General features: G+C 39.4%; 2 protein-coding genes across 2 annotated transcripts in view; both read left to right on the top strand.

Annotated features, from left to right (window-relative positions):
• The window catches only part of cryba2b (crystallin, beta A2b), a 2,883-nt gene extending 214 nt beyond the window's left edge, over positions 1-2,669 (top strand). Inside the window, exons 2-5 of the mRNA XM_028591771.1 lie at positions 658-843; positions 1,826-1,967; positions 2,068-2,210; positions 2,522-2,669. Coding sequence (XP_028447572.1) covers positions 686-843; positions 1,826-1,967; positions 2,068-2,210; positions 2,522-2,669 — 591 coding nt within the window. The 5' untranslated portion in view covers positions 658-685. The remainder of the gene's footprint in view (positions 1-657; positions 844-1,825; positions 1,968-2,067; positions 2,211-2,521) is intronic.
• A 5,279-nt stretch (positions 2,670-7,948) lies between these two features.
• Positions 7,949-10,658, top strand: fev (FEV transcription factor, ETS family member). The gene is made up of 3 exons (XM_028592032.1): positions 7,949-7,997; positions 8,704-8,775; positions 10,117-10,658. Exons 1-3 carry the CDS (start codon positions 7,949-7,951, stop codon positions 10,656-10,658), a joined length of 663 nt encoding a protein of 220 aa, XP_028447833.1.
• The last annotated feature ends 215 nt before the right edge of the window (positions 10,659-10,873 follow it).

The raw sequence follows: 10,873 nt of genomic DNA, 5'->3' as shown, positions 1-10,873 counted from the left end.
GGTAGAATGGCTAATATTTCAGCAGTCCTTTTAACATACAAACATTTTGTCAAACCAGTAATGTGCTATTTTGGCTTAGTAGGGTTAGCAACTCTGGTTAGACATTCTGTGAGTAAAAGACAGCATGCATGCTGTCAAGCTATCTCTAACAGATATTTGGTTCGCTGTTGTGGCATGTAACAGTAGTTGTACACAGTACAATTAATGGGCAGGGGACTGTGCTATTCTTGACTGAATATCTTCAATGGAAACAGAGACAAATCTGAACTGTGGAGAAATGGAAACATGACGAATGAGTAGAATGTTGTGCCACCTCTGGAAAGTGACCTTAACAGATATTTCTTTCCAGAGTAAAGGTGCAATAATATACTCTAAATAGAAAGGCATTAGGGCAGCTTTTTCTTTTTACCCTAATCAACTGTTATTTTTAATCAAGCTCAAATACAAAGCTTGTAGTTGTGAGTTAATTTAGATAAATGCCTGCATCAGCTTATTGGGTTAAAAGTCTGATTTCTTGTATTTGTTTCTATTTAAATGTTTTTTATTCACTCACTTTCCTTAGTCGCGTTAACCCTATACCCAAACAGGACATGGGTCATAGGTCTTGTTGTGATTTTTCTAATAACGTTTTTTTCGAACCCTCTACCTTTGTCAAAGAGTAACCCCTAAGGGAGAAACAGCAGCCATGAACACTCAACAGATGGAGCAGATGGGCCAGTTCAAGATCACAGTCTGGGAGGAGGAGAACTTCCAGGGAAAGCGCTGTGAGTTCATGCTGGAGTGCCAGAACATCATGGAGAGGGGCTTCAACAAGATCCGCTCCATCAAGGTCGAGAATGGACCGTAAGTCCACACCACTGGTGTTCTTTCCCTTCTGCTCTCTCCATCTATTCAGTTCTTCATTTTCCATACATCATGGAAATCACTTCCCTTTCACCTCGTGACCTCTTCTGGATTTTTTGTGTCCTCTGTGTGGATCATGATCAGTGATTTGCCCATTTCTGTTTCTCCTTCAGGAAGATATTCATTTTACAATGTTGGTACATATTTAAGTTAACATCTTTATGATAAGGGCAGATTTGAGTCAACGATTTGCTAGAATCTGGCTAAATGTGTACCCATAGCGGCATACTGTATTAGAGGAATATTGAGAGTGAGTTTAATTTTCACAGTATGTTGGTCCGCAGTCTTCCTCAAATATCTTATTAAATACACAGTGCTGCTTAAAAAAAGAGCATTTGCAATTCCAATTTGATCTGCTTGAAAAAGTCTGCTTAAAACACAGACGACTCAAACACTGACTCTACTCAACAACAAGTAGAAAAGGCAGAATAACAAAAACCATAAATTAAAGCCTACTGTGTTAGATTGCATTGCTACTTGGCATGTATCGTTTTCATGTGTGTGCATGCGTGCATCCAAGTGTGTCCCTGTTGTGTGATATGAGTTGGCTGTGTGCAGCTGGCGGCTGTGAGCCAGAATGGCTGACTGACTGACTGGCGATCAGATAAGAAGCCCTGGGTGCAGCAGCGTTAGCAGCAGCAGTATTTCATGTTTGCTTTGTGCTCCCAGTAACAAAAGAAGCTGCATGTTGCTTTCGCTCCAGGCCATTCTGTGGGCGTTGGACTCTATTGTATAACGAAAATGACAGTTTCAGTGTCAAAACTTTGCATTTAGTGGTTCATTATTGTGTTGTGTTTGTATTCTATTAATTTATTTTCGTATTATCTGCTCCTTTAACCTCAAAATTTCGATCCTCTTCCTTCTTTCTTTTTCCCTCTTTCCCCTTCCTTGTCTCTCTCCGCCTCACCTTTCCACTGTCTAGTTGGGTGGGTTATGAGTACCCAGAGTTCCAGGGACAGCAGTTTATCCTGGAGAAGGGAGACTACCCTCGCTACGAGGCCTGGAGTGGAAACAGCAGCTACAGAACCGAGCACATGCTTTCCTTCAGACCCATCAAGTGCGCTGTAAGTCACCACATCCTTCCATTCATCCTTTTTTTCTCTTTTTAGCTTCGGTCGACTGCTATAAGTGGCATATTTACCTGCTCCGTCTCTTCCTCTGCAGAACCACAGTGACAGCAAGGTGACCCTGTACGAGTGTGAGGACTTCCAGGGCCGTAAGTTTGAGATGTGCGATGACTACCCCTCCCTACAGGCCATGGGCTGGTGCAGCAAGGAGGTTCCCTCCATCAAAGTCAACTCAGGAGCGTAAGTTATACATCTTCCTCTCAGTTTTTTGTAACTCTTTTGTGTCTATCTCTGTCACCTGTTTTTCTCTTTTGCAGCATCCAATCACCAAACCATAAAAATAAAACAACAGACACCAAAACAGCTATTTAAACTCTGTTTGGGACAGGCTCTCTCCTACAACTGCAAACAGCCCTGCAGTTTGACTGAATCTGCTGAAATAATATTGATCTTACTGTTTAAATGGTAAATTGTATTCTGTTATCTGTCTTTGACTCCCCCCCCACCCACCCTCTCTCTCTCTCTCTCTCTCTCTCTCTCTCTCTCTGCAGCTGGGTTGCCTACCAGTTCCCTGGTTACCGTGGCTACCAGTACATCCTGGAGAGAGACAGACACCAAGGCGAGTACAGACACTACAACGAGTACAGCACCCAGGCTCACACCAACCAGGTGCAGTCCATTCGTAGGATCCAGCACTAAGCCTTCATTCTGCCTGCCTGACCTAACCTGAAACAAAAAAACTCTCCCCGAAACCCCTTCCTCAACTTGAACCCCCGGACACACCGCTGTCACAGAACAGTAGATGGACAAACTCTTTCTATCACTCTGTGGCTCTGCATGTATGGATATCTAAGTACCTACTTCTTCTACCATGCTAAAACATGTTCTTGAAATAGGAAATAAAGGCTTTTCTTCAAAACTAGAGACTGTTTGTCGGTATTCCTTTTTCTTTATACAATGAAAATGATCACCATAAATAAATGCATCACAATCTGATGAATAGAAATATTTGACTCAAATCGCTCTGTTAGGCTTGAGGATGTATAACAGTGTTCTTGTTGGATTGTATTCTTATTTCCAATAAACAAGACCACATAATCACAATGTTCTATTATTTGTTCTCCGACTGTTACAGTCACAATTTGCCAAAAAGACCAGTAAAGCAAGGAGTTGTAAGAAACAGCAGCAGATAATCTGGTTGGCCATTATGGAAACACTGTCTGTCTAATTGCCAATCAATTACTCAACAAACATTATGCATTTAAGTAAAACATTTAATACGAATCTCCTTTTGAAAATAGAATCGACTTAAACTCAAGTTCTCCTGCTCTTGCTTGCTTTGCCTGTTTGCAAAAGTACCAAAAGCCATAAGAACAAAAACAAAGCCAGACACAGAGGGACAATATATTACTGTAAATACCTCCAAGGGCCCACAAGGACACAGGAACTCCAGCTGACCCATGGTGTCGGCACACGTGCAGCCGTCCTTATTTAAACTGTTTCACTTTATTAAGCAATTCAAAAGAGGCCAGCAGAGGTCCTTTGAGAGACAAATGTCATGCACGTAATCAAGTGAAAAAGAGAGAGTTCTCTGCGCTTCTGCAATCCACAACAATCCGGTGCAACCAGGGCAGGACAAAAGAGTGTAGGGTAAAAAAGAATCACCTGTGCAACACAGATGTCTTCTTACTTTATAGTTTTTATTTTTTAAGGTGCATAACAGTGACTAACGTTTGGATGTTAGCACGTAATCTTTCTAGTGATTGATGAAAAGTAGACTTTCGACTATACGGTATAGTCCTAAACCCAGTTTGAATATTCAACATATCAAATGACTTTTTTTTTTCTCCCTCTGACAAACTCTAAAGGCATATTAACTCAAACAAAGGCACGTATGTTCACAACAAAGTTTGGAAGCTGTGCGACATAAACCACCAACTTGACTCTCAACCGTCATATTCATGAAACACACTTATTTATATATTGCTACTTACTACTGTGTCATTACCAGCCTGTCAAGACCATGTATGTCCAAAACAAATCAAAATACATGCATTATCAAACAGGTCTGTTCTCTGTGAGTAAGCCCAATGTTGTTGTTTTTGTGTCAAAGGTAGAACATTTAAGCCCATAAGGTTTAGCTAAGAAGTTTCACCAAATCTGTAGGTAAATGGTTTCGTTGATTTCAATGAATAATTTTACGATTGATTAACCTAAGTGAAGAGTGCTGTAGGAAAACCTAGAAATGAGTTAGCATTTTTGCACTTCTGGTTCCCCTGTCTTGAAGTCAATGTTTTTTTTTTGTATGGGTTTTTGGTCAGACACCTAAAAAATAAGGCCTGTGATTAACACAAGCTTGAGAGATTTTGTCTTAAAAAAAAGCGGTTGCTACCAAGTGGCTAAATGAGAAGTTGCTGGGGGACATTAAACATCACCCTCAGCTTAGTGTGTGGTGATGTTGCAGTCATGCGAACGTGGTGTTTGTTTATAGCCGTAAAGTTTTTTTACTTCACTTTTTTACTCCTTCTACGGTTGCAGTTACGCTTCTAGAATCATGAAAGTGGTTACATATGTGAAGATTATCTTGCTGAACAACATGTATGTGTCATAAACTTTTGTTTGCTACAGAGTTTTGGCTATTTTCTGCAATAGATCAAAATCCATTGGAAAAATCCCATTGGCTTTTTGTTGAGGGAACCAGGGTGATGCTAACTTCTGGGTTGGCCTAGAAAAAAATCCTTATTATATCTTTACAAATCACAAAGGTGGTGTCGTTAATGTATCAGTCAAGTAAGGATTTCTAAGATAAAACTACTGAAACTTAACATTAGAAAGACGCCCTCAGTATTCTGATCACTGAATAAACCAGAAAGGACCATAAAGATTTATATCATTTCTGAAAATAAAAAAAAAACATAAACTCTCATTCACAGACAACAACCCTGGTTCATATATTTTGATGATTTATTTCCACACAACCACCCTTTAAAAGTCTAGTAGCTCAGCATTTCTTTTTTATTGTATGTGGCTACTAGATGTTTATCTTACAGTCACATGCTGGCATCCTGGAGTGTGTTTACCTCCACACACACTCCTCCTGTTGGTCCAGGACGTGGGATTCCGTGTTACACGCCCACAAGCCTGCACCGGCTCACTGTCCCACACCCAAAAAAACCAGGATCTTTTAATAAATGTGTAACCGTGCACACACACCTTTCTCAAATATACATTCCTCTGCAGACTGATTAAAGCAGCTGCAACGTTGCTTATAGAGGAGTGACACTTGAACAGTGTAAGCAGCAAACTCCTTGGCCACCCGGATCAGAGCCCCAAGGTAAGTCAAGGCTTTACAGAGGAACTTTGGATTGATTCTTGATGACAGCTATTATTTAATGAGGGTGGTGTGGTTGGTTTCTTAACTAAAATGTATTACACAAGATTTTTAACAAGAATGTGTTAAACCGATGAAATGATGCTAGTCTGAATGTTTTTATCCATGTAGTCACATAATGACTAGCCACTGTAAGGCTTACATTTAAACAACTATAGGCTGAATTAGGATTTATGTTTATTAATGGGATTTATGCATTGTTTCATTTCATGCACGCCTCAGTTTTTCATGCAGACTATTCAACATCAGACATAAATGACTAGACATACATGAACTACATAGCCTAGATCAACAAGTAGCAACAACTTGATGTGATTATTTGTTAATTACAGTAATAAGCCAAGAAACAGGACAAATTCATGCTTTTCCGATGTTTTTTATGTATTTGTTTTTTCTTTTTATCAGTGGATTTCTTGCCTTCTTCACTGACTGACTGGAGGTTACCCGCCTATTTATCTCCCACTGCATCAGTGGATACAGTCTTGTTTTCGAGGCTTGTTTTAAGTTGCCTGCGACTCGTACTTGGACACAGGCAGCTAAAGCAAGTCTGGGACGCCAGAGACACACCTACAAAGCCCAGGCCTGAGTGAATGCTGCCATGTGAAGAATGAAAAATAATAAGTAATATACTATTTGCTAATAAATTCCGCATTAATCGGTTGCACAACATTTTCTCCTTTGGCTGAGAGGAAAAACCTAGAACATATGTTACAGTAAAATGCTGTAAACTAAACAGGACAAGTCTGATGCAATATGAGTTTGCAAAGCCTCATTATGTAAAACAGGTACTTAAATATTTAACTATGTCATACAAATACTATATACAGCATGCAGTGTACTCGGTTACCTTTGTGTGTTTTCTGAGCTCAGTCAGGTGTCACATTATAGATCAAACGCTAAAAAAGATTATGAATGATTAGCAGACAGTTTACTTTCGCCTCAGTCAACACAGATATGCAAAGTACGATTTGAATTAAAGGGTCAAGTGATTATTTCCTATGGGTAAATGTATTGTAACATTTATTTCAAGGTACTATTTCTAGTTTAAATGATTAAATAATTGTTTGTGAGTTTGGCAGAACTGTTTTTGATTATTGAAACCATGATACCTTTTTCAAAATGTCCACCTTTTCCAAGGGAAAGCTCTAGGAGTAATCTGGCAGAACTGAAAGTGAATTGATTTAGATTCCTGCAGTAGCACAGATCAGCCTGTTTCTCTTCATGCCATGACCATAGACTGTATAAGGTCATGACAGCATTTTCAACTAGACAAAACTACGCAGGATGTGTCAATGTCAGAGTGTTCACTTTCTCCTTTAAGTCGTTTTATTATTGTTGTTATTCCATTGGTCTTTTTGCCATGATTAGATCACAATTAGTGGAATTATACAAGGAAACAAGAGAAAAAGGGCACGCAACAAATGTCCCAGAATTCAACCGAGGATGTTGCATTTACGTGGTACACATCGTAAAACACGAATCATTTCACAAACTTTTATCATGCCAGGGTTTTTGTCACACTTATAAAATACATGAAGTTCCTCTTTAAATGTATATGTGTTGCTTTTAAACATGCTCTTCAGAGCAGAGAAATAGATTATAATAACATAGTCCTGGATTCATCACATTGAAGAGAGCATGATGTGTTAAACTCATAGGGAATATCAATCAGTGTCTAACACTTATTCAAATGGAAATTAATCACACTGTGGTGCTGTTCCAACAGCCTCATACGTGTCTGGAATGTCAACATTATTTGCACCTAAATGTAAATGTTTGTTTAGTTGTTCTATCCGGATATAACCACAGTTTCAATGATAATATTGAAAATGTACAAAGGGCTTTAAGACTATATATACTCCAGTAGCACATTATAGAAAGTGAGAACTGTGTTCTGCCTGTTTTACGGTCCACGCCAGAATGGGGCAGGGGGGGAAAAAGCCCATAAAGCTTCACACAGTCCACTGGCTCTGAAAAACACAAGAATTAGAAACATATGATAACGCCAGTGAGCATCAGAAGCCATGGTTTGAAAGTTACAACCTCATTACCCTCAGATAGAGGCTATATAACCTTAAACCCACAAACAGAAGGTTAGGGGGGGATGAAATGTTCTGCTTTCTCATGTGCACTGAAGCGTGCTTTTCAAGGTAAATATTCTTTCCCCAACATGAAATAGGTCTTTTTTGTTTGCCGAGAGGTAAAGAGGCGGAAAAGTGAGGAGGATCTGAACTGGTTTCCATGTCAAACACTTCAATTCACCATAGAAACTCAGATCTTAACGCGGAAACTTTATTAAACTGTGATGGTGGATTGATAAGGGCCCAATTTCTATCGGCCCCTTTTTTATTGTGGGCACCAGGCGGGCTGACAGAGGTAAATTGCTCTTTTAATTAAAGCAATGCACTAGGGGAAATTGCTGTCTGAATATTGTCTCAGAGATGGGGGCCAGTGACAGTTGCCTGGAAACTTCAATCTGTCCACCCGCATTTATTCCAGATCACAGTTATGAGATAAAGTTTAATAAAAATCTTTTCCTCCGCCACCAACGAAATGAAATCCAACCCATTCTGAACAAGCGAACACAATGAGACAGGACTGCGGAGGAAACCTCATGTTCAACATGTATCTCTCAGGTTCGTCATTTTGTCCCGTGGAGAATTATAGAAAGAGGTGCTTATAATTCTTTAAATTGGGCCGGGTGTCGGTGTCCCCGAGGCAGCAGCGATGCTCCGTTACAGGGCACAACATTGTTCAGCCGTTTCAATCTCAAAGCCCGTCTGCTCTTTTGTCGGAAATCGGAAATCCTTTTTCCTGGACGCGTTTCCTGGCTTCCCGGAGAGGAGACCGCCAAGACGACATGCTTCTTGCATCAGACTGCGACTGGACGAGGATACAATTAGGATTTTTCATCAATTTTACCTTTAGGATAGATTTTTTTTTTTTTTCAATTGTTAAACATTTCAATTTAGTTTGAACCGTATACGCACCGGCCTGGTCAATTTTTCAGCATCTTTTTCCAACAATGTTTAATTTCTGAAACAACACCTGGTGAAATATACCCCCCCCCTACCCCCTCTGAAAACAGACTTTAGCCTATATTTATTCCATTCGCCTGGTTTTCATTGTTCCAACTTGGTCTTGCGTGTTAAAGGATATGCAATTAATTTCTAGAATATTATTGGACATAAGTGAATTTGTTTCTTAACTCAGCAAAGCAAGATTAGAATAAAAGAGTATCCTAAACTGCTTCCTCAACAATGTATCATTTATATACATAGATATGAAGATAACAGGATGTACAGACAGCTGGTGATGCTGACGTGTCTGTTTTGATTTCAGATCCGACAGAAAATCTGTCGAAGGAAAGCAAAGGGACATCTTGGGGTCCAATAAACACAGGAGTGCAAAAAGGTAAGAGAATAAACTGCCTCGACACTGTATTACATATCGTTGTATCGCTATGTATGGCGAAGGTATTTCATATTAATTAGCTTATTATGAAAGGAAGGAAGTCTTAACACAATATTCGAAAAATATTCGATGACGAAATAACAGTACAAGAAATAATAAAAATGCTGAGTGGTGGTCGTATTATTTAACACTGAAAAAAAGCCTCTGACTGAAACCTTTTGGCAAGAGTATAACAAAACTGACTTGGAAAAAATAAAAATAAAATTCGAAGGAATAATTCGATGAATCTATAAAGTTATCACGTATGACCAAAAAAAATCCCTAATTATTATAGCAGGATTAAAGTTAAAAGCTCATTTAATTTCATTTTCATTTGTGTTTTTGTTCTAAGTCTAATTGATATGTAAAACCACAGCTTTCTGAATCTATGCTCTCAGTTTGCAGCTGCATTATGTTTGTTGGTCACAGATAATATATATGATTTGTTTTCAATTAATCGAGTTTTTCGTGTCACCCCATTACGGGCTTTGCGGCCCCCAAATAGTTTTGTCTCAAAATGTATCTCATCCATCCCTAGGCTCGAAAGTAAAATGTAAAAAAAGAAGAAATTAAATAAATCGAATAGCCTACAATACATGGTAGAATAAAAATAAAAGGCCAGAATCCTACTGCCATTCGTCCACAGCTCATTGGTACTGATTTCATTACACTGTGATAGAGTGCTAATAGACTTAAACGGACATTAAAAGCTCTCAAAGCAGGTGCGAAGGACAAAACACAGTTTATTACGTAAATATATATATATATATATATATATATATATATATATATATATAAATATAAATTATATATAAATATAAATTACTATAAAATATATTTTCTTTAAATGTAAATGGCATGTTGACTAACCACTATGAGCACCTACAATTTATTTAAAATTATGAATGAATAAATTAAAGAATTCCATGTTTAAAAATACACTTGATATACTTTGCACCTATGAGCTATCCAAGAAAAAATGAATCGGCTCAAGATGTACAGTTTAATTCAAAGCATATACAGTACATGAACGTGTCTGTAATTGCATATATCAATATATTTTTTTCATTTTAGTCTGCAATTTGCCTTGCTGACAATATTATTAATATGGTTTGATAAAAGTGATAAAAGGCCAAAGGGTCAAATCCCCTTCCCCCCAAACGTTTTGCATTGCATTAATGCATATTTCCATGTGGTATCACAAAAAAAGAATGACTGGTTATGTTTAATTGATTTATCAATTGAGTTTGTGAAATCTTCTCATCTTTACCATCAACTGAACGGTCCCCGTGTCCCCTGCAGGCAGCGGACAGATCCAGCTGTGGCAGTTCCTGCTGGAGCTGCTCTCTGACAGCACCAACATATCGTGCATCGCCTGGGAGGGCACCAACGGCGAGTTCAAGCTCATCGATCCGGACGAGGTGGCTCGGCGCTGGGGGGAGCGCAAAAGCAAACCCAACATGAACTACGACAAGCTGAGCCGGGCTCTGCGCTACTACTATGACAAAAACATCATGACCAAAGTCCACGGCAAGCGCTATGCCTACAAGTTTGATTTCCACGGCTTGGCGCAGGTGTGCCAGCCGTCCACCACGGAGCAGGCCATCTACAAGTTTCAGGGGAACTTCTCCCCGATTCCATTCACCGGGATTTCCAAACTGAACCTTGTGGCTCCCGGCGTGGGGCCGTCGGGATTCTCCTACTGGCCCGGTTCCCCTCCGGCGGCTCTGTATCACAGCCACAGCCTGCAGCCGCCGGGGCCCTTCGGCACCGTGTCTCCGTCCCACATCAGCTGCGTCAACAACATCAACAGCCTGACCAACATCAACAATCATTACAACTGACTCTTAATGCATCTTTTAGGCCAACTGGAGATATATAGGCTAGACACCGCAGGTAATACAGCAACGAACGAAGAGAGGTGACAAAGAGCAAGGACAGCTCGGTTTTGGTAATTTCCAGGTGATTATATGCTATAATATTGATTTGGTTAGAAGTTATGTTTTTAAATATTGACACGTAATAATTGTTTTAACAGCATAGACTACATTTCATCGCG

Source organism: Perca flavescens, chromosome 11, assembly GCF_004354835.1.
Source record: "Perca flavescens isolate YP-PL-M2 chromosome 11, PFLA_1.0, whole genome shotgun sequence".
NCBI classification, from domain to species: domain Eukaryota; kingdom Metazoa; phylum Chordata; class Actinopteri; order Perciformes; family Percidae; genus Perca; species Perca flavescens.
This window is presented reverse-complemented; position numbering and strand designations above follow the sequence as displayed.

Bases quoted from the DNA above. Each gene is read 5' to 3' on its own strand.
- fev (XM_028592032.1), top strand. From the start codon at position 7,949: ATGAGACAGGACTGCGGAGGAAACCTCATGTTCAACATGTATCTCTCA. The intron at 7,998-8,703 runs GTTCGTCATTTT...TTTTGATTTCAG, and splicing joins GTTCAACATGTATCTCTCAG to ATCCGACAGAAAATCTGTCG. The intron at 8,776-10,116 runs GTAAGAGAATAA...TGTCCCCTGCAG, and splicing joins AAACACAGGAGTGCAAAAAG to GCAGCGGACAGATCCAGCTG.